Source organism: Akebia trifoliata, chromosome 10 (assembly GCF_017979445.1).
Source record: "Akebia trifoliata isolate Shusen 1 chromosome 10, ASM1797944v1, whole genome shotgun sequence".
Lineage (NCBI taxonomy): Eukaryota > Viridiplantae > Streptophyta > Magnoliopsida > Ranunculales > Lardizabalaceae > Akebia > Akebia trifoliata.
In genome coordinates this window covers 30,132,136-30,155,759 of record NC_141384.1, presented here as the reverse complement: position 1 = coordinate 30,155,759, position 23,624 = coordinate 30,132,136, and the positions used below count along the sequence as shown (strand labels likewise).

Here is a 23,624-nt window from a genome sequence, read left to right as displayed (position 1 = left end):
TTCAGATTTCAGACTTCATAACGATGGAGGGATGCTGGATGAAACTCGTGAAATTTGATTTTTTTATTCCTAAAATGCCCTCCTCAAAATCCTAATTTCTATCACTTGTCATTTCTTTATACGAACCCTAAAACCCTTACTTTTAACTTTTCTATTTCTCATTTATTTTCTACTTCTTTTTCTTTTAAAACTGTGTTGTCAAGGTCTCTCTCCTTTATTTCATTTTGTGTTTGAAAACCCTATATTTTTATACAAATATTAAAATCATATATTTTTCAATTAGAAAATGAATGATTGTTTATTATTTGAGTATTACCTTATTGGAATATAATTTCTCAAATAAAAATTTTATTTGAAAACAATACTTTTGAGGTGTTTGATTTGTTAGAAATTGAAATTAAATGTGTGGATGATTTTATTATGCATAATATATTATATTTTTGATTAACAATTTATTAGAATTATAAAAGGGTAATATTGTCAAAAAGAATATTATATTTTAAAATTTTATCCATAATTAGAAGTTTTTAAAAATGATAAATAAATAATTTTTTCAAAATAATATTTCAGATTTTAAATTTCAGAAAACAGGACTTCAGACTTGAAGTGATACCAAACATACCCTTAGTCCCAACTCTCAACTCAACTATATACAACAAAACCGAACCCACCCGCTTCTCTATCTAAGCCGCCGCACGGAAAGGTAGAATTGGAAGAGTAAAGAAGGGATCTCAGCCTCAGTTTCGATCTCGAAGGTGTGTTTTTCAATTTTTGTTTTTGTTTTTGTTTTAGATTTGTATGTTTATGAATTCGTGTGGAGAGGGTTTTGAGTCTAATGATTTGTTTAGATTTGATGATGAGTTTTGTCTAATTTTTATTTTGATTCAGTTTTAGGGTTCGATGTGTGTACTGATTTAGGTTTTCGCTGTTTTATGCGGATTTTGGATAACCAAAATTTCCCCATTTCGATGTATGCTTGGATTTTGGGTTTAAAATCGTTAAAACTTTGTTTTTAGGGTTCAATTTTGGATTTTTCGTATTTTCGGATTCAAGATCTGTTTGTTTTTCTTGCATTCTCAATAGTTTTCCCCCCCACTATTTTGTGATCTATGGAGGTGATATGGTTATTTTAGGGTTTTAGTAAATTTATGAGACCTATATTTGGTCTTTTATTATTTCTATAATTTGCTGTTGATGGGAAATTGAATTTTAGGATAGATGTTGATGATGTTATTAATGACAAATTGAGTTGTTAATGGGATTTCAGTAGAAACTTTGTAGGTCCTAAGTTACTTAGGAACTTGGAAATAAATTTTTCCCTCTTATAAATAATGGTGGAAATTTGATGTAAAGTGATTCTTGAGAATTAGAAAAAATTTATTGAAGGAAATTAATAGAACGGTTTATCCTTGCGCGGATCTATCCTCGCGATTAACAACGTTTAGTAGCTTAGGGGATGGTGGTGCAGTCGCTGTGAAGCCCAAACCAAAGCACAACAAGGCTTCTCAAGAGCGGAATAACTAATCTCATATTTTGCGAACTTCTTGCTGACTTAGTATATTGCTCTCTCTAGAGTTACGAGAATGAACTTCCACAACCACCCTCCTCTCTTCAAGAAAACCTTAGCTAACTAACTTCAAAAGAACTAAACTAAGTTGGAGACCATCCAATCCAAACTGCCTGAGAAAAAAAGACAGCTTATAAGGGAATGGTCCACTGATTCGTTAGTGGATTTACACATGATGCACCTGTTGGGGATGGCAAAGCAACGACTTATCAAGTGATCTATGGTGATGAACTAGAAGCTTTTCAAGCATCATTGTCAACACTCCTCACTAAGAAACAAACTTATTAAGGGACTTGAGCTTTCTAAATGAGCATAGCCTACACTGAGAAAAAGCAAGAACATTAGGAGCTATTTCCCAATACAAGAATTTAACCAAAAACTGCTTACTTGAGTGCCACTTCAATGATCTTTTATCTGTATCCAATGGATTATTCATTTCCTTAATAATCTTCTCAAGAAAAGGTAGCCATAATAATAGTAATCGTAATAATATTAATATCCAAATCATTCGAATTCCTCTCTAATTTTCAAGGTGCTATGAGACATTGTAATTTGGTGGAATTAATTTTATCATTTTTTATTTCATAGTTGAATATTTGCATTTGTGTACTGTCGATGAAGTTGCGTATGACATGAAACGTGGGATTTTTATTTTGCATTATAAAGTCTCACTAGAAGTTCTTCTGCAGGTATACTAACCATATAAAAGCTTTCCTAAACAGAGGGTCTCCATGGCTGCATCGGAAGAGACCAGCTCACTATTCCCAATCTTCATTTTGACCATAATGGCATTGCCTTTAGTGCCTTACACAATAATCAGGTTATGCCGCGCTGCTTCGAAAAAGGCAAAGAGCATCCATTGTCAATGTTCTGAATGTGCACGCTCGGGAAAGTACCGTAAATCCATATTTAAACGGGTAGATTTCTCTTTTTTTCGATTGATATGTTTTCTCTCTCTCTCTCTCATTTAAATTGAAGAGTTGCGTCATTTGATTAAATGTGATTTCTTTTCTACTTATTTCATCCCTTAATTTCATATTTTTGTTTCCTTTGGCAGATCTCGAACTTCTCAACATGCAGTAACATGACACTTGTGCTGCTTTGGGTCATCTTGGGCTTTCTGGTTTATTACATCAAACACATAAACCGCGAGGTGTGATAGACGTTTCTTGATATTCCAACCTGTTATTGCACTTCAATAGCTAAAAACATTGAAATTAACTGCAAAATTAGCTAATAATGTGTTTGTGTGATAAATTATGCCTTTGAAAGGTTTCATTCATTTTTATAAAGGAGCTATTACTATCCTGTCAAAATCTCTAAGCAAAATAATAATAAATTTTTTTTTTAAAATCCTGTCAAAATTACCTGTGTGATTGTCCCAGAAGTTGATTTCTTCAGAAGAATGTATTCAAACCAGTGTTTTAGAAACCGGACTAGAATGGTTATTAGACCAGGCCCAACCAGGATTTTTAAAAACATCAGTCAGGTTCATTAAGATCTGGTATATACTCCCATGGTTTGACTGTCTAAATCGTTGGTTCTCATGAATTGTCAATTTTTGAAACCAAGATTAGAGAAAATTTTAGGGTTTCTTAAAGAGTTCTATTTTTGAAGATTTCAACAAATAAAGAGGTTTCCATTTTTTTAATCTTTTGCTTAATTCTCCATCAATCCATAAAGGATCCCAGGTTTTTCTGTCTTTTCTTTATTTTACTCTGATCTTCTCTTTGTATTGTGTAATTGAGAGTTTAAAGTTTGAAGATTTGTAGAAATAAAGAGGTTTCAAAAAAATCAAAAAATCAATCCTTTGCTTTGTTTTTCATCATTTCTACAATGATTCTAGTTTCTTTTGTCTTTTGCTTTGAATGAATTCTTTGCATAACCGTGGTCCTCCCATTGTATTATGGAGAAACAAGGTTTTTTTTCCCAATCTTTTCCTTTGATTGCATTACTTGCTTATAGGCATGGGTTATCAACATCAGGTTTTGTTTATTTCAGAAGTTTATCATTTTCCTAACATAAATTTTTCTTTCTCAGATCAGAAACATAAAATCCACTGTAATCTCTATATTATTAATGTCTGGATACTCTCTCTCACAGCCATATTTCTTTACAGGTCCAACCATTTGAGCCATTTAGTATTCTTGGATTAGAGCGTAGTGCTTCAGAGTCAGAAATAAAGAAAGCATATAGGAGACTCTCCATTCAATATCATCCTGATAAAAACCCAGATCCAGGTTGAAGGTGTTCTATTTCTTCAGTTTATTGTTTCTTTCCTTAGATTTGGAAATTAATTTGATGCTTTAAGGTACGACCTATGCTTACTAACAGTTGCTTTTATGTTTTCAGAGGCCCACACATACTTTGTGGAGTTCATATCTAAGGCTTATCAGGCCTTGACAGATCCTATTTCACGTGAGAATTTTGAAAAATATGGCCATCCAGATGGCAGGCAGGTAGGATAATTTTCTCTCCCAGGGAAGTGGGAAACCATCCCTTTGGTTTCATGTTTTACTTCTAAAATGAAGAAAGTGTTTAGGATTAATTCATTTGAAACCAAATGAATGTATAGTAATTATTTATTTATTTATTTTTATATAGTAATGGAAGAAAAGGGGGAAAAAAAAAGGAATAAGGGAAAATAAATGACCATCCAGTTGTTTCTTGGATTCAGGGACTTCAAATGGGAATAGCTCTCCCTCAGTTCTTGCTAAACATTGATGGGGCATCTGGTGGAATACTTTTACTGGGGATTGTTGGAGTTTGTATTCTTTTGCCCTTGATGATGGCCGTTATTTATCTCTCAAGGTCATCAAAATATACTGGAAACTATGTCATGCATCAAACGTTGTCAACATACTTTCGCTTCATGAAACCTTCTTTGGCCCCAAGGTATGGTTATTTCTTCAAGTGTAATTGGTCGTTAAAAATCTTACCTTAACATGAACTGCTTACATTTGTTGAAAAATTGATTAGTATCAGTTTTGCGTGTGTAGTTTGTAACGTCTTGTTGTCAAATTAGAGAAGCACATATTATTGCTCTGAATGTTTGCATCCTGTATGTGGAAGGGCTGGTTGTTGGTCTGATTCCTAAATGAGTAATGATGCCCATATGTAAACAATACACATGTAGTCTGTGATTATTGAGATTTTTCATCTAGACACTATTTCTCTCGTTTTCACATAGTTTAGATGGTATGCAATTATCAGGAAAAAGATACGATCTTGAGATTTTAGTCTACAATGGAATATCATCACATATCGTAGACTTAGTGCTACTCGTTCAGTCTGTGTTATGGATTTTCTTTTTTGTTTCCCTGACGGTTCTATAATGATACAGCAAGGTTATGGATCTATTTATTAAGGCAGAGGAATACATGGAAATTCCAGTTCGTGGAATTGATGCTGAACCTCGTCAGAAACTATTCAGGTTAGTCAGGAGTGAGTTGAACCTGGACCTTAAGAACATTCGGCAAGAGCAAGCAAAGTTTTGGAAGCAGCATCCATGCTTGGTTCAGGTAGTTTTTTTTTTTTTTTTGCATGACCTGTCGGCATGCAATTATGCACTCATTTTTGCTCTAATCCTTGACTTTTTCTCGATAAGCTTTTCTCATCCTTAATTGGTGGTTCACAACCTTGTATGCCTTTGTCCTGTTCAGACTGAATTGTTGATTCAAGCTCAGTTAACTCGAGAAACAGCAGATTTATCTCCAACTTTGCGGGGTGATTTCAGGCGTGTGCTTGAACTCGCACCTCGCCTGCTCGAAGAACTAATGAAGGTAATTTTGATGTGCCCTAGACTTGCCAACTAGAAATAGTATCTCTTGAAAGCATAGTGATGAAATCAGAATTTTGGAAAATTTTGGCAAGGGAAAAAATTCGGAAGAAATCGACAAATTAAGTCGTGGATAAAAATCAGATAAAATAAATACTATTACTTATGGATAATATAAAATGTATATTTCATATATTAAACAAAAAAAAAAAAAATAATAATAATGATAATAAAAGCAAAAACAGACAGAGGTTATGAGAATAAATTGGAAGCTCATTCTCACCAGTTCTCTTGTAACCCATAGCTTCATTTTTGGTTTTCTTATTATCAATATATACAGTGGAAATCAGTAGTTTTCCCCATTAATGTTTTTTTTTGTGCATTCAGATAGCAGTTATACCACGCACTCCTCTGGGACATGGATGGCTCAGGCCTGCAATCGGGGTGGTTGAGCTTTCTCAAAGTATCATTCAGGTACCTTTTTGGAGGGGCTACTTATTAAATATGGTTTCTCTCATTTAATAAATCTTGAAATGCTGTCATTTCAATTTAGTTCCTTTCTATAAATGATTTATAAAAATACAAATTTTGAGTTGTAGCACCGTAGCAAGTCCCTTGTCCTTGTGTTTGAATCTATATAATTTCCTGACTAACCAGTTTTAGAAGAATCTCTTGAGATTTATTTTGCAAAGTTGACTACTGCTAGTCTACATGTACACAGTATTATCATTATGATTATGTCATTAGTGTCCTAAACCTTTACACATCTATCTAGCATTTTTTGACCTCTAAAATTTCCTACTTCTCATTGTTAAGGAGCACTTGCATCGCTTTGTCAATTAGAGAGTATGGTTGATATTATTTCATAGGCAGAACTTCAGCTCTTCCTACCTTTCCCGTGTTAAGCCTTGCTCTGCTAACTCTGCTGTTATTCCTTACTGACTATAGGACCATTTCTTATGTACCATTATGCAGGCTGTTCCTCTTAGTGCACGAAAAGCATCAGGAGCATCCACTGAAGGCATTGCACCATTTCTCCAGTTGCCACACTTTAGCACGGCCATTTTCAAAAAGATTGTTCGCAAGGTAAGTTGATATCATCTATAGTTGCTACTCCTTTTCAGGAAGGCAATCTATTCATCCGCATAGTCGGGATATGGGAAAATTTGGTAAAAAGGTGCTAGAGTCTGGGGAATATATTGGGAATGATAAAAATTTACTATTACTTTTTTACCACTATAAGGAGAAGGCAGAGTAGAAGTGTATTGACACCAAAATTTGGATTCTGAAAATGCCCGCACCTTAACATTTAAAATTAATATAATCAAGGTTATTTTAGTCAAAACCCAATAAAATTGCAATCCCATGTCCCTAAAATCACCTTAGTTTTTAAACTTAGAAAATTATCCTTTTTTTACTTTTAATTAATATTTTAAATTACAAATAAGCCCTTCATAGACATGTGCGTTTGCACGTCACCTTCTAGTATGGGTAATATAAAATGTATATTTCATATGTTAACATAAAATTAAACAAAATTACAAATTTTAATATTAAATATAATATAAAAATATATGTTTCAAAGCTTTGCAAATAGGTTGGGATTGAATCGCTAATGGAAAGAATCATGGATTAATTGCGACTTTTCAAAAAATTGGAGAACTGTCACTCTATGATTTTGGGTGACACAAGTCTTAGTCTGGCATGAACTGCCATCATGAACCAGCATTATTTCAGAGCTCAGGCATTTTTAGATATGCTGTCTTTTTTGTTGTGTTTTGTTCATTCTGAGTGTGCACTCCTAAATCTTAACATATTTGTAGAAGGTGCGCACATTTCAAGAACTGTGCGACATGAACCTGGAGGAGCGTGCCGAGCTTCTGACTCAAGCTGCTGGGTTCTCTGAAGTCGAAGTCCAAGATGTAGAGGTTGTCCTTGAAATGATGCCTTCCATTACAATTGACATTACATGTGAGACAGAAGGCGAAGAGGGAATACAAGAGGGTGACATCGTCACAATGCATGCTTGGGTCACACTTAAACGCAGGAATGGCCTGATTGGTGCGCTCCCCCACGCCCCTTACTTCCCATTCCACAAAGAAGAGAATTTCTGGTTACTGCTTGCTGATTCTGTCTCAAATGAGACATGGATATCCCAGAAAGTTAGCTTCACAGATGAGGCTGCGGCTATTACAGCCGCATCGAAGGCAATTCAGGAGGCAAAGGAGGGTTCTGGGGCAAGTGTAAAGGAGATAAGCATCACAGTTAGAGAAGCAGTTGAGAAAGTGAAGAATGGGTCGCGGCTGGTGATGAAAAAGTTCCAAGCACCTCCGGAAGGGAACTACAACCTTACGGCCTACTGTTTGTGTGATTCGTGGATTGGTTGTGACAAGAAAACCAACTTGAAGGTGAAGGTTTTGAAACGAAGCCGAGCAGGAACAAGAGGAGGCCTTGTGCCAGAAGAGGGACCAATTCCAGAAGATGGGATTGAGGAGGAAGAAGAAGATGAAGAAGAGGGATATGATGATTACGAGAGTGAGTACAGTGATGATGGAGAGGATGCACGGGATACAAAGAAAAATGGTGCAGTAGCCAATGGTGTTGCCCATGGTAAGGGCAGCGGGTCAAGTTCCGAAGGTTCGGGCTCAGGCTCAGATGAAGAGTGAAATACTTGTTCTTTCTATTCTATGTAAGAGAGATGAGTTTTCTTTTTTAATTTGGTGGAAATATTTAGATTCCATCACAACAGTATAGTTATCTCAGTTTTATGTATTTTTTCTTCTTCTTTGACATGAATAAGTTGACTGTGTGGCGTGAGTTATAAATTACGCTATTCTAGTCTATCGTGACCAGTAGTAATTTAAAAATACCCCTACTCGAAATCTACGATATTTGTTATGTTGCCCCAGCTCCCAACATAGATCAATCTAGATTGGAACGGAGGATTGGTGATCGATAAGGAGGCCTAATTGCTTAATGAAAAAGAGAACATGTTGCCAAATTTATTGTTAAATTTTTTTTTTTAATCACTTGAGAATGAAATTAAATATGGTGCCTCAGGATGCGGTTTATCATTCCCTTTGAATGACTGCACTCCTTTCCAATCCTTCCTGTTAGTGGAGTGAGATGGTCTTTTTATTTTTCTTTTCTAAGAATAATGCTGAAGTGACCTCAAGATTGGACCTCATATTGCACACTCTGATGTGAAATTGTATGAGAACGATAGATGTTTTTCCTCAAGATATGAGTGAAAAAGCATCTATGGTTCCTATCCACTGTCACATCAAGATGTGCGATGAGGTCACTCCAGCATAACTCCTTTTTAAATTTTGATTTTTGATTTTTTTCAATTCTATCCTCATTGATGTGTAATATATAATTTCATTATAAAAAGTGGGTCGATCATTATAAGTATGTAAGAACTGCTATCGTGTTTGCAATCAAAAAAAGAAAAAGAGGCTTATATTAACATTTAAATGTGGCTGTATTTCCATAACAATCTCATAATATGGGTACAATAGTTTCTGACACTTGCATCAAGAACCTCTTAGTTGCAAGATGTAGCCACAACAGTGCAGGATTATAGGAATGTGGTTGTTAGCTCGAACCACTTACAGTGATGCCTCTGACTTGTCAAGAAGAGTTGAATTGGTGTCAGCTTCCTGGGTCAACTCAATCACAAATTCATTTGTGCTGTCGTTAGATTCCTCGTTAACTTCACCTAAGTGCTTGTTATCCTCCTTATCAGATTCACTAAAAAGCTTGTTTGGTGCTCCATTGGATTCATTTAAACTCGTAGTTCGAATTTTCACACGTTTTCCTTTGACGTATCGATATTCCCACGTTGGGGGTGGATATTTCTTCACTAACTTCTCATATTTTTCTAGCATTCCCAACTTCTGGAATACATCTCCAACCATCTTCACAATTGAATTGTTTGGTCGGACACCAATCTCTTCCATGTCAGCAAATACCTACAAGGGTAAATGTGTAAAAACTAAGATCCCCTGATGCAGTAAAAATTTGAACCGCCCAACACATAAAGAATAAACGAATTTAACATGGCAGAAAAACGAAAAAAGAGTCTAACCACACAACATAAACAAAATGTTACAAATATTTAAGTTAAAAGAGAGAGAGTGCATAAAATAAAATAAAATAACTAAAAATAAGTTAGTAGAATCTAAAAGGAGGAAAAATGTAGAACTTGGAGGCAGAGACAAAAAGAGAGCTTGGTGGTGGAATCATGAGATCACTGGAGAGAAAAATAATTTACTTTACAAATGTGTTCGGTGGAAGGAATAATGGATCCGTTTTCACTTTTAACAATTCCATTCCTTCTTTCCTCGACTGGACGACTTTTAGATACGGGAGGTATTTGGTTTTGGATTATAAGAATGGACAAATGTGTACAGGTTAACTATACGGGAGTAATCAAGCAGGATATTTGGTAAACACTCAGAAAAGGAGAAGAGATTCTAGTCTACTGCAAGTTATAAGGTTATAAACAAAGAGTCGATATCCCATACGGTGTCCCGTTTCTATAGATTTGAACAGTGTCTACATGGCACAATTTGATTAGGAAACAAACACATTGGGCTGCGTGAATGGCTTGATTAGGAGCCAAGGTGTTTTAAACACCAACTAAAGCATGCCATGATGACATCAAACCTATTTTATAGGAACGGACACCGTATTGGATCCTGACTCATAGACAAAAATCCCCGAATGAGCATCCAAAGGGCTAAGTAGAAGGCCAATATGAAGCCTCATAGTTGTCAGATAAAATTTTGATTTGTACAAATCCAAAGGCATGCAACATGCCTACTAGGACTCATTGGAGTCATTGAATCTGATTAAGTACCACCTTAATTGCTTTAGATAGGCACACCATGATAGAGACGAGCCATATGCATGTCAATAGAACACCTAAAACTTTTATGTCATATATAGTATGCCAACTGCATGAAGAGATGGTAACACTAGAATTGGAAGGAATGCCCCCTTTTCAATATATGATCTGGTGGCACCAAAACAGGCAGAACTTGCCATTCATAGGTCGTAATTCAACACTAAGCCAAACTCTATATTTATACGTCCACTGATTAGTTATGCTTGTAAAGAGTGAAGTTCGGGATACACTGATGCTTCCATAGGCCACGCAGGTTAGTGGGGGAAGACACGTTTTGACCCACCATGGTATAAAAGACCAGAGACTTAAATCAGAAATCTTTATTTTTTCATCCTTATGTCTTACTAACAGTGAAAGGCCCGGGAAGGGGAGAGTGGCCGAGTGGTCAAAAGCGACAGACTGTAAATCTGTTGAAGTTTTTCTACGTAGGTTCGAATCCTGCCTCTCCCACTTGTTGTAGACTTCAGAGAAGAGAAAGGAGGCATTCGTCAGCGTAGGAAGGCCAACCGAGCGAAGCTCTTTCTTTCTTTTTTTTGCCGTGCCGTGAAGTGAAATTGTATCGTATGTTAGTTAGAGAGGTTGGCGAACTACTACGATCTATAGATTCCCCATCTATATCCAATCCCAACGAGAATAGAAGCGAGTCGCTTCTGGCTATGAGACATCGATGGGTTTTATGCATTCAGATTCATTTCTAAGCACCACATTTCATGGGAATAAAGAGTTTGTTTTCAAACTCCCAAAAGTAGTTCATGAGAATGACAAACCGTGCAATGTAAACGTCTTTTTCTTTTTATATCATTTAGCATTGAAGAAAAATTACAGAACACATTATACATGCATACATTCATATATATATATATATGTATATATGTAAGGTTGGGATCCGTTGACTCCTAAGAATGACTCGTGAAAAAAACACATAATCCCAACCCTTTAAACACAACATCCAATGGTTGAGATTTATGAGTTTCTTGATAACACAAATCTCAAAGATACTTATCACAAGGATAAATCTCAACCATTGGATTTTGCATTTTAAGGGTTGGGATTGTGTGTTTTTTTCATGAGCCATTCTTAAGAGTCAAGGGATCTTGACCAATACATATATACATTCAATGGTTGAGATTTATGAGTTTCTTGATAACACAAATCTCAAAGATACTTATCACAAGGATAAATCTCAACCATTGGATTTTGCATTTTAAGGGTTGGGATTGTGTGTTTTTTTCATGAGCCATTCTTAAGAGTCAAGGGATCATGACCAATACATATATACATTCAATAAAATCGATAGTAGGGTGGGAGTAATACCTCGAACATCTTTTCATGCATGCTCCTGCTATAATAAATCGATATCATTTTATCAAAGAAGACACGAGGCATGCTTTCTAAATTATCTGAAAATAATTTAGTCCAAAGTTCCTCCGCTTCTTCTAGTCTTCCATCCTGAGCCAATGCATTCAACAACGTATAATAGCTTCCCATTGTTCTTCCTTGACCTTTGCTCAGCATCCACTTCGTCACCTACAACAACCCCAAACAACATTCTTCAACAAGTACAAAACACTTACTAAAGAGAAGAAAATAAACAAACCGATCACCTGAATTATCCGTTTCCACTCCTTTTCATTCTCAAGAGTTTTCAAAGCTTTCTTCACTGTAATTAAAGGGAATTCCAATTCCCAAGCAATGAAAGAATCAAGAGCTCCATAGACTTCCTCCTTGACATTTGACAATTCCTTTATCTACATGACCATGACCCGAATTCAAGGGTTATTCTTGACCAACATTTTCTTATCAAATTTAGAAGGGAAACACAATTTCTTAAATTCCATGAAAAAAAAAAAAAAAAATTTTGACAGAACATGGTTTGAGGTTATTCTTGACCAACATTATCTTATCAAATTAAGAGGTGAACACAATTTCTTAAATTCCATGAAAAAAAATCTAAAATTGATAAATAAATAAAAAATCTAAAATTGGACAAACATTCTATCTACAAGACCATGAGTTGAGGTTATTCTTGACCAATGTTATCTTATCAAATTAAGAGGCAAACACAATTTCTTAAATTCCATGAAAACATAAATCTAAAATTCGACAAACATTCTATCTACATGACCATGGGTAGAGGTTATTATTGATCAACACTATCATATAAAATTAAGAGGCAAACACAATTTCTTAAATTCCATGAAAAAATCAATCTAAAATTCGACAAACATTCTATCTACACAACCATGGGTTGAGGTTATTATTGACCAACATTATCTTATCAATTAAGAGGCAACACAATTTCTTAAATTCCATGAAACAATAAATCTAAAATTGATTAAATAAATCTATAAAATTTAAACAAATCGTTTATCTATATGGCCATGAGTGTGTTAAAGGGTATTCCTAACCAACATTATCTTATCAAATTAAGAGGGAAAACAATATTTCTTAAATTCCATAAAAAAAATAAATCTAAAATTTGACAAACCCTTTACTCAAATTAAGAGGGGAAACACTATTTCCTAAATTCCATGAAAAATAAAATATAAAGGTGATAAAATAAATAAATTAATTAAAACGATTCTGTTCTTCAAATAATCTAAAAATTCGCAAACTTCAAATAAGAATTTAAATAAAAACTTACACATGTGACAAGTTTCTCTGACTTGGATATAGTTCCTATTCTATTTTTAGATTTCCATACTCGAGGATACCTCGGTCGAGGTCCTTTCGCAGCACATACCTGAGAAAAATCATAAATTTCATGTTTGAATTTCTTCAAATTATCATAAACTTAGAGAAACCGAAACAGAATTAATAAAGATGAAGAGAGTAGCAATTTTTAAAGGAAAATTACCACAACACTGTTTGATTTTCCAGAAATGTTGATTGATTCTAATCTTCTTGTTAGAATTGCAGGAGAATATCTCAGACTAAGCATCCTAAAAAACGTGAAAATTTAACAAAGATTTACTGAGTTTTTTTTTTTTTTTTTCTCCCAAACAGAATTATTAGGGGAAAATGGATTATTTAAAAGCTTCTATGTAAGAGTAAACTGGTGGGTTTACCGGTTACCGGTTACTGGTTGTGAATAAAAGTGAAGAAAGTTACCGGAAAACGCTGAAGACTACCGGAAGAGAGTGTTGGGTAGGTGAGGAGTGAGGAAGGCTTGTTTCGAGCACTGCAGTAAGGGGATATGATAAGTTGAAGGATTTATCATTTTTTTTTAGTATTATTAGAATTTTAATACAATAAAAATTAGTAGACTTTTTAATGTTAAAAATAGAGAGAATAGGGCCAGATTTTTAAGATTTTTTTATTATAGAGTTAAATATTTTTATTTTCAAATTCGACATTTTTTTTTATATTGTCAAACTTGACAATAATTATTGTCGATCTCGACAATAAAAAATAATGAGCTCGATAATAATTAAAACTGGCAAGCTTAACAATAAATAAAATTGGTGAGCTTGACAATAAAAATTATCAACTTTGATGCTGTAAGACCCACTCATTTTCATTTTTTTCAAGTTATTTCAACTAAAATGCATGGAAAGATCGACTTAAAACTTGATATAACGACTTGTGTAGATAATTTAAAACAAAAAGAATCATATCCTTGATTGATTTTTATTCAAAAACAAAACAACAAAGTTAAAAAAAGCCTTAATTTTTTTACTTACATCTTCAAAATGATTTCTTCTTCTTTCTCAAATTCTTTTCATTGGAATAAAATCTCCAAAACTCGATTGGGATGCCGGAAATCTAATATTTTTTAATAAAAAATAATGAATTTAAATATTTAGGACAATTTCAACATTTCAATTATGACAATTTGATTAAAAAGAGGGATTTAATCAATGGAGCTAACTCCTAAAAGTCATTGACTATTTAGAAAGAAAACTTTTTGCCACGAGAGCAATTTTTCCAATAATATGTGAAATTTTTTCAAAATTTCAAAATTTATCTTAATTATTAAAAAAATAATTTTTTTTAGAATTTAGTAAAAATGACTTAATTTCAACGAGTTGAATTGCCTGTTATCTACTACAAAACTCATTGGATTATCCAATAAGTTATTAAAACTTGGGCAATTCATCGTTTTTAGTAATTAAAAAAAAAAAAAATTTCTTGTAATTAATAAAAAAAATTAACCCTCATTTTGGTAATTTTCCAATGATTCATAATTGATTTAAAGGTAAATATTACCCCATTCAACTGTTGCACCTCAATCCATTTGGGGGAAAACCAATTAGCTGTGGGTTCGAGCGACATTTCACCTCTAACCACAACTCATCCATTAATTCTTCAACATCAGTTGGTTCAGACTTCCACTTAGTTTCACCCAAGCTTCATCCTGATCATGGATAAATCACCCAAGATCGGGTTCATAAGCAATGACAATTACCCTACAAAGACTTGTTTTTGCTATGACTTTGGTGGTGGATTGCCTTAAACAAGTTAGAATGACTTTAGCTTTGGTCCACTAAATGTGAGGGTGAGAGTAAGACACGTGGAACTTGATTTTTGTCCAAATGATGGAGACAAATAGATAGACGAGTGTGCCTCGCTGCAATAATTGGCATTTACGAACACGCGACACAGATGTTAGTTATCAACACCTTAAATTTCCTTAACTTACGCCTTTACGGCTTACGGGCATATCCGCACCTATCTCAGATTCTCATCCAATGTCCGATACACTCAGATTTCACCATATCTAAACTAGACTACTAGAGAGGACACAAGAAACTCTCGCCCCAAACTGATATACCGAACAGAACAGCAATGATGATGTTTGAGTCATCCCTGACCCTTGGATCTCGCACCGCCACCACCAGCATTGGTGCCTCCTCCTTCGTCATCACAAGTAACTCTCTCTCTCTATCTCTCTCTTCTGCAACAATTTCGTTACTTTTTTCGACAATTCATCTCAGGTTATCGACCATGGTGGATCTCGGACGACGCCACCGGCGTACACTTCTCTTCTCGGCGTCCGGCGTCAACTCCGAGATTGATCGATAGTTGTTCTTTCAGATCAAGAACAAATTTCCTCAAAAACAGAATTCGAGCTAAATCCGAGTTTTCAAGCTCAGAGTCGGATCCTCGACTGATTAATGAATCACAGAACTATCATCCCTATGAGGAAATTGAAGAATCAACATCCGAGAACAACGAAGATGCAAGTCTTAGTGCAGCAGAAACAACTCGAACTCTAATTGAGGTACTAGAGTAGATATACTTCTCTCATTGAATCTAGGATTATAGGTTTAAGCGTTATTGAAAATCGATTCGTAATTTTTTTTTTTTTGTTTGTCGAAAAAAATGAGTTTTTTTGGGCATTTATGCAGGTAAACAGCAAAGCAACACTAATGTTTTCTGGATTGGTTAATGATGAAGTTCACGAGAACATTTTCTGGCCAGATTTGCCTTATTTATCAGATGAAAATGGAAGTAAGTTGTAGAATTGCTGTTTAATGATCCTCATTTTTAGTTATTCTTACGTTGGGATTCGTATTTCTCTCAGATATTTATTTCGAGGTGAATGATGATGAAGACATTCTGCAATCTCTTACCACTGAAAACAACTTTGTGGTAATCAGATTCTTCGCTCATTCATGTGTTTTTTCTTTTAAATTAATTTTTTAAAATTTTAATTTTTGTGTATAATGCAGCAAGTAATAATAGGATTGGATACCACAGAAATGCTTAGTGAGATGGAATTAGGATCAGCTGATTTTGGCATTGAAGAGATTTCTGAAGATGGTGGTGATGATGATGATGAAGATGGTGATGACGACGATGAACTGGATGAGGTGAAGATTCTTTTTGGGATTAATTGTAGTGGCTTTGTTGGTGAGGTGAAAATAAACTATTTGGGATTCTTCAGCTTATTTTACATAATTTTGATTGCAGGATTGGGTTTCCATCCTTGATGATGATGAGGAAGATGAAGGGGATGATGAGACACTTGGGGATTGGGCGAAATTGGAGACAATGCGTTCTTCTCATCCGATGTACTTTGCCAAAAAGATGGCCGAGGTAAATGGTTATAAAATAGAAAATGTTCTTGGAAGGTTGACATGAAATTGTGTCATGCTATGTATGATCTATATATAAAATGGAGGTTGTTACCCGTGTTGGAAACTCCATCTTTTTCTACAAATATAGATAAAACAAGATGACCTACCTTATAAGAAGAAAGGAAATATGAAATGAACTCAAAGCACACTGAGACACTATCATGGTTTCCAATCTCGGTTTGATGTCTGGTCTTGTCCACGGACGAGACCAAGTTGTCTTAGACAAGATAAACCCTTTAACACGGATGGTAATTATTTATTCATATATATATATATGAAAATAATTATAATTTTTTTTATAAAGTAAGGTAGATTAGACGATGTTTTATTATAAAATCATATTTTATGTAGATAGTAAAAATTTAAATTCTAAAAATATTAATTATTTTTTATTTAAATATACAAATTCCCGGTTGACTTGGACAAGTTTTACTGACTCAGTCGGGATTTTCAAAATATTGTCCAAGTCAACTCGTTTATCTAGCGAGATTCTGCAGATGTGAGACGTTGTGTCTATTGGTCTCGGACGAGAATTTGAGATTTAAAACCATGGACGCTACTCATTTTCATTACAAACATTCCCCAATTGAAAAGAAAGTCTTCGACCAATTGAAGTGGAGGGTTTCTTCAAACAACAAGGAGCTGAGTCAACTATTCAATCAAATGATATTGAGCATGTTTCCCATCTCTTCGCGAGAAACACGTGCGGTATTTCTTTGCAAAATTGTGCTCAATTTCATATGTGGCAATTCCGCCAAGATCTCTTCGTTAGTTGGGGGAAGAATCCGCACGAATCGGATTTTTTTAGGAACGTATCGAGAGAGAATTGAACTTAAACTCCTCAAATTGCTTATACCAGAAAATTATAAACCCAAGAATAGAAATGATAACCTTATGAAGATTGTGATCCTTACCTTCCAAAGTGAGGCTATTTTGCTACTTCCAAATACCCAACAAATGATTATGATCCTGTTAGCATTTTCGAAGTAACAAAGTTTTAACCATATTTTGTCATGATTCATGCAACTTAGTTATGCTTGTTCAGGTCACAACAGATGATCCTATGGATTGGATGGATCAAACTTCTTCTGGTATTGCTATCCAAGGACTTCTACGACCTGCCTTTATTGAAGAGCAGTCTGTTATACGGAAGAACATAACAGACCATTCATGCACTAATAATGATGATGATGATACAAGTCAGGTCGGGAAAATTGTGGAAGACAATGTAGATGACCTTGGCATTAATGGTCATGAACATAAGTCCGATTTCAGAGCTTTGTCTAAAGATGGTTCTATCTGGGCAGTGGAACTAGAGAAAGATGAAAATCTGCGAATTGGGACTTCATTTTACAAGCTAGAGATGACTAAGATTCTACTGGTTTCTCCACATGGAAATCAGGCATGTTCTGAGTTCTTCCATTAATTTGTTTGTTTCATAGATCCCAGGATTTGCACTGAGCAGCAAACCCAATTTAGTGCCTTGTGTATTTGTTCTTGATCAGTTGAGTAGAGAACAAGCTAATGAACATGTACCAATGCCTAATCTCAAATCGTTGGAACATTATACTCAACTCCCTGAGTTGGTCTTCATGATGAACTTGTTCCCACTTTTCTACAGACTGTTGTGGAGGTACAAGATTTTCGGAAAGCTCACCCAGATGCCATAGCACATTCGGCAGCCAAAATTATATCCCGCTTGAAAGCTGGAGGAGAGAAGACCATACAAGCCCTCAAGTCTCTCTGCTGGAGAATCAAGGGTCTTCAAGTAGAGGTAATACCCAATCATGCTTGTCAATAAGCTTCTGCATCTCTTGCAGTAAAATTTGATTGATTTATGCAAAAATCTAAGGGACATTAAAGTTTAATTCACCTTGCAGTTCTTGGAAGTTTAATGCAAAATCGAAGCCTTATAACAAAGATTTGGGATCTGCTGAATGAATTATGTTCCTCCATTTCAATTATGTCCGTCTTCTATTATTGAAAGTCTGTTCATATCTGCTTTCACTATCTCAACCCACATCTTTTAGCACCCTCAACTTGCATATTCCTTCTAATCAGGGCTGTAATTTCCTTCGCTAAATGTGCCCAAGCCATCTCAATCGACTTTTTTTAGTTAATCGCCAATTGGAACTACTACTACATTTTCTTGAATGCTTCCATTTGTAATTTTATCTTTCTTAGTCTTTCCAATCACCGATCTTAACATCTTCATCTGTGCCATATTGAAATACATAGTTTGGATACTGAATCAATCTTGGATTCTGTTGCTTCTCTTTGCTCTTGTTCATATTTGCTGCTGTTGTTATATGTTGGTATATGCTACCACTTCCTGGAATTTGTATGAACATATGTGGAACACCTTTCATTATCAAGAACTTTTTATTTTCATGGCCTTTTGAGGTATGTTCTATCCATCTTCTTCTTGATTGTTCATGTGACCATTGGCAGTGCATGCATCCTGGGGTTCTATTTGTGAATGGCCAAAATTGACTAATAAGAAACCTAATTTCGGTATTAACATACATAGTTATGCTTGGCATGTAATGTCACTGGAAAAGTTGCATATGCGAAGTCTATCGTGCCTTTCAAACATTTCTGGGTTGTCCTGTTTAGATATGTCATGAGTGAACCTTCTTCATTGATAGCTCTGATATCTAAAACTTCATTGTGATTTTATTACAGGATACTAGACTCATTGGTGTAGATTCCCTTGGTTTTGACTTGAGAGTTTGCTCAGGAACTCAAGTCCAAACCTTGCGATTTGCATTTAATACAAGGGTATGTAACAATTGTTACTTGGTGATGGCACTTTTTGTCTAGCATCTGATTATATGTTTACTTTATTCCTAACCTCTTTTGCACTGTTACTCAAATGATATCGGTTTATAAAACTTTTTCTATTATAGATGGGGGGAAAAACACCATACGCACCTTGATTCTAGATCTTTAATCTTTTAAGGAAGTAAAATATTACACTTTCTTAGGAAAACCTAAAACAATTGTGGTGTCTATGACCGCAATGTAGGCTCCTATATAATAGTGTCAGTGGCAAGCTCCTGCTACATTAGCGCTAAAATAGTTATAAATGTCATTAACTACACTTTAATCTCCTCTTGAGTTGACTTGTTGCATGGCTTGGGAGATGAAAAACTGGATAAACACAAAGAGTCTTGATTTTCTGACTCCCTCCCTTCTGACATACTCCCCCACACACTCCTGTCGTGGCATGTGCTAGGACCATAGACTTTCCTCAAGATACACAGTTGCACATCCCCATAAATATGTGCAGTTGTGTATCTCGAGAAAAAAAATATGGTTCTAACACATACCACGTCAGGAGAGTATGGGGGAGGGGGAAGTCAGAAAATCATTATTCAAACACAATATTTATAATTTCTGAGGGTGTGGTAGACACTTGAAGACATCACTTTGTAGGGTGATCCTAACTCACTCGAATAGCTGCCAAACTTATATGAAGTTCAATGGAGCTTGTATTGTTATTGCCTAAACTGTATTCCTATCCCCCAAAACTGAGAGGACTAAGCCCTAGTAGAATGTATTTTGACTCCAAAGGTATTGTCTTATGTTCTGATGCTTTTTGATTATTCGACACCTTTCTCATGAGCCAAGCATATTTTGAAATGTGATGGGTGGGATGAGTCCTCAGCTAGAACTCTTCAATTTTGTACTAAATGAAATTTATTTACAGGCCACTTCAGAGTATAGTGCTGAGAGACAACTTCGTGATCTATTGTTCCCAAGGATTCATCCCAAGCCACAAAAGCGAGAAGAAGCTCGTCAAAAGGAATGCTGACAGTGTAGGATTCTGCATTGCAGTTTGTTTCTTGTGTGGTTTTTGTATTCTCTTTGCGCACTAACAACCACATTTTAACTGGTCAGCAATTCCTTGCGTAGACTCGCAATTTCTATATGTTATTTTGTGAAATACAGATGGTAATTGGAAATCCAGTGCCTTCCCATTTTTTGGTCCATATTGCGAAGCTTTATTTTCTCACTATTGTATGCTGGTTTAACCAATTCTAAGGTGCCTAAACTGAGACCGACACTGTGGCTATGCATTGAACACACTTGGAAAATCTGAAAAAAGAGAGATTGTAAAAGGAATTAAATCCTGCAGAGTTTGATTGGCAAATGGTGGGGTCCAAATACCTGACATTGAAGTATCGTCTCCACAACACACTCGTACACATGCCTAGAAAGGAGAAAAAAAAGAAGAACACTCTGCACAACTTTGATTATAGGTTTTTTTACAATAGATCAATCTAACTCTAAATCCCTACCCTGAAAATTTATTCAATCTATCATGGAAGATTCCCTTAAACTAGATATTTCGAGTTACAATTTGTACACATAATCTGTAGTGTTAATGTCTTTTGTTGATCCTAATTGTGAATTCCAGTTTTAAGTCCTTTCATTCATTTCTTTTTTTTTCAAGTGTAAATTTTTTATTAATTGAAAGAAAAGGTGGCTGAGGAGGACCCCATAAAAGGAAAAAGAAGAAAATAAAAAACAAACAAAATAAAAACAGGGAATCCCATCTGAAAACAAAGTCCTGGAATGAAACTCCCACATAGCCCTTGTTCAACTTCGACCAAAGACATAGAAGGTCCAAAATTTCCATAATCACCGATTGGGATGTACTTTCCTTGTTTTGGGACACCCCCTTTGTTTCTCTCTCTCTCTCTCTCTCTCTCTCTCTCCAGAGACCTCAAGCAATGGTTGAAGGAAGGATAATCCAAAGATGTCTCTTACTAAGAGAAAAGATATTAAAACTCCACCCTTTCAAAAGAGAAAAGAAAGAATAAGGGAAGACCCACTCAACCTTAAAACGGGTCAGAAAGAACAATCAAATTTCCTGAGCAAAAGAACAATGAATTAAAATGTGGTTAGCAGATTTCCCATTCCTCAAACATAAGCAGCATAAATTGGGGGTAGTCCATCCCCGGATTATCAAGTTGTCCAAGGTGAGGATCCTCCCCAAGGAAGCAAGCCACACAAAAAATGACACCTTGGAAGGAACAAGGGTGATTCATTCATGTCTTGAAAATGGGAGTAGCAAAAAATTTGGATGTTGAGGCTTATTCGACAGATTCATTCATTCTCAGGCTGGTAAAATCTACATCTTGGACAACTAGTTAGCTACTTAAGATTGTAATACAGAGATTAAGGGCCTTCCAAACAAGAACAAAACTATATAACACATTGACAAGCAAGCGAAAAGGCCAACAACATAAAGAAACCACAATATAAGCCAACACGATCCAATCTGATCATTTACAGATATAAGTTAAATAATCCAATAAGAGTCTAAAAATGTTTGAGAATTGGAGTCTCTAGCTTTCTCAATTCTAACATAACAGATCACAAATGGATGTAAAAGACAGTAAAAAAAGAAAGAAAAACAGGAATCAGAGATGATTCTTATGCAAGTAAGTCTCATACACCAATTGAGCACTTACAATGTCCACAATTGCAGAACCAACAGACTTAAACACAGTTATCTCCTCAGTACCTCTCCTTCCAATCTTCTCTCCTTTAATCAAATCAACCAATGTTCCACCAATCTCTTCCACAACCCTTCTCTCAAAAGCACCCACCAATTCCCCTGCTTCAACCATGGCTGCCTCACAATCAACAAAAACTCTTCCTCTCTTAACAGCCTCATCATCACATTCTCTCATCGAAGGCGTAAAAGATCCCACCAAATCCAAATGTGCACCAACCTTCAATGCCTCACCCTTCACAATTGGATTCTCAGAACTCGTCGCACAGCTTATAATGTCGGCCAACCCTACAATCTCCTCCAAACACTCTCCATGCTCAATCTGAACATCACCCATCTCTTCTTTTTTCAAATTTTCAACCAAGATTCGAGCTTTTTCTGCTCTTCGATTCCAGATAATCACTTTTTTCAAATTGGGTCTAACAGAGAGATGAGATCTAATAAGATGGGGAGCTAAAGAACCTGATCCGATCATCACAAGAACCTCAGAATCCTCTCTAGATAAGAATTTAGAAGCTAAAGCTGACACACATGAAGTTCTCCAGAGTGTCAATTCGGTTCCATCCATTACAGCTAGAGTTCTTCCTGTAATCGAATCAAAAAGGAGATAACTTGCATGGATTCCAGGTAAGTTTCGAGAGGAATTTTGGGGATAAGAGGTTACGATCTTGACACCTATGTAGGGCAGAGAAGGAGAAATTGACCAAGATGGCATGAGAAGTAGAGATGATGAAGGGTTGATGGAGTGGTGTTGGCGAATTGGGGATTGAACTGTGGTGGAAACTAAGGGAAGAGATGTTTGAAGATGTTGGAGGAGAGATGGGTAAGAGAGGAGAGAACGTAAGACGCCATTGTCGAGGAAGATTGGAGCTGTAACACTGTTATTGGGTTTCTGATCGTTTGGTTCTTCTCTGGCCGCCATTAATGGAAGCTTTGAAGGTTTCTTTCTTCTGTGTAGTCTACTTGCAAGACTAACAAGTAACGTCAACAAGAAAAAATGGAAAAACAATCACATAACATGGAATAAGGAACCAATATTTTGGGTATTGTTTGGTTACCTCCTTCATCATTCATGAAAATTAGAAATTTCTCCTTGTTCAGAAAGTTCAACCTTGCCTCTTAAGGGTACGTTTGATTACACGTGAAAAATAGGGTGGAAAATCAGTTTTCATAGAAAATAACATTTTTCATGTGCTTGATTGTATTTTTTCATGAAAATGATTTTCCATTCCAATAATCAAAAAGTCCACCAAAACGTAAATTTTACTTTCCCACTCATATAGGTGGGAAAGTGAAATTAACTTATATTTTTCACTCCCAAAATCTCTTCTTTTTCTTTCTCATTCATATCTCCACTATTACATTAATCTCGTTGTTGTCACCGTCATCACTATTTCCGATTACATTCTCTCTTTCTCTCTCTCTTTTCTCCTTCTCCTTCCCTCATCTCTGTCGTTGTCGCTGTCGTCATCCCCCTCCCTCTTATCATTTTCCAAGTCTCTCCCTCTCCTCTCATCTTCTTTTTTCTTCTTTTTTTCTTTTTTTTTTTTTTCTTCATCTATCTTAAATAATTTTTTTATGATTTTATCCAAGTAAAATTAAACAATAGAATTTAATTTTTCAACCCTACCTATTTTCTAACATTATTTTTTCATGGATTTCAAATTTCATGAAAATTCACTTTTCATGCAATCAAATATATCCTAACTCTATTGCATAAAATGGATTAAGACTTCAAACTTGACTCAAAATAAGAA

At 35.3% G+C, this 23,624-nt stretch overlaps 4 protein-coding genes and 1 non-coding gene across 6 annotated transcripts; 3 read left to right on the top strand and 2 right to left on the bottom strand.

Annotated features, from left to right (window-relative positions):
* Window positions 1-594: 594 nt before the first annotated feature.
* On the top strand, window positions 595-8,186 carry LOC147393765 (dnaJ protein ERDJ2-like). Its single transcript, XM_086455879.1, has 11 exons — window positions 595-755; window positions 2,257-2,484; window positions 2,625-2,720; window positions 3,687-3,807; window positions 3,920-4,026; window positions 4,245-4,462; window positions 4,911-5,088; window positions 5,230-5,349; window positions 5,733-5,819; window positions 6,321-6,431; window positions 7,169-8,186. The coding sequence occupies exons 2-11, from the start codon at window positions 2,299-2,301 to the stop codon at window positions 8,009-8,011; spliced, it is 2,067 nt and encodes a 688-aa protein (XP_086312005.1). The 5' UTR covers window positions 595-755; window positions 2,257-2,298; the 3' UTR covers window positions 8,012-8,186.
* Window positions 8,187-8,792: 606 nt separating this feature from the next.
* Window positions 8,793-13,501, bottom strand: EMB1417 (Pentatricopeptide repeat (PPR) superfamily protein). The gene is made up of 6 exons (XM_086455883.1): window positions 13,369-13,501; window positions 13,115-13,199; window positions 12,902-13,000; window positions 11,862-12,005; window positions 11,572-11,784; window positions 8,793-9,319 (listed from the first exon to the last, which is right to left on the bottom strand). The coding sequence occupies exons 2-6, from the start codon at window positions 13,196-13,198 to the stop codon at window positions 8,957-8,959; spliced, it is 903 nt and encodes a 300-aa protein (XP_086312009.1). The 5' UTR covers window position 13,199; window positions 13,369-13,501; the 3' UTR covers window positions 8,793-8,956.
* Window positions 10,625-10,707, top strand: TRNAY-GUA (transfer RNA tyrosine (anticodon GUA)). The gene has a single exon. It is a non-coding gene; the product is annotated as a tRNA-Tyr (tRNA).
* Window positions 13,502-14,864: 1,363 nt separating the features above from the next.
* LOC147393762 (uncharacterized protein At3g49140-like) lies at window positions 14,865-20,335 on the top strand. 2 transcript variants are annotated; one of them, XR_015182103.1, is made up of 10 exons: window positions 14,865-15,127; window positions 15,195-15,481; window positions 15,609-15,711; window positions 15,785-15,852; window positions 15,933-16,073; window positions 16,174-16,299; window positions 17,386-17,742; window positions 17,962-18,114; window positions 18,221-18,743; window positions 19,026-19,121. XR_015182103.1 is itself a non-coding variant. In XM_086455880.1 (10 exons), exons 1-10 carry the CDS (start codon window positions 15,046-15,048, stop codon window positions 20,155-20,157), a joined length of 1,518 nt encoding a protein of 505 aa, XP_086312006.1. In that variant the 5' UTR covers window positions 14,869-15,045; the 3' UTR covers window positions 20,158-20,335. The 2 variants fall into 2 exon arrangements, 1 of the variants encoding a protein (XP_086312006.1); XM_086455880.1 differs by lacking the exon at window positions 18,221-18,743 and adding an exon at window positions 20,053-20,335 and having other exon boundaries at window positions 14,869-15,127.
* A 1,276-nt stretch (window positions 20,336-21,611) lies between these two features.
* On the bottom strand, window positions 21,612-22,921 carry LOC147393761 (NAD(P)-binding Rossmann-fold superfamily protein). Its single transcript, XM_086455882.1, has one exon. The coding sequence runs from the start codon at window positions 22,787-22,789 to the stop codon at window positions 21,773-21,775; it is 1,017 nt and encodes a 338-aa protein (XP_086312008.1). The 5' UTR covers window positions 22,790-22,921; the 3' UTR covers window positions 21,612-21,772.
* Window positions 22,922-23,624: the final 703 nt, after the last annotated feature.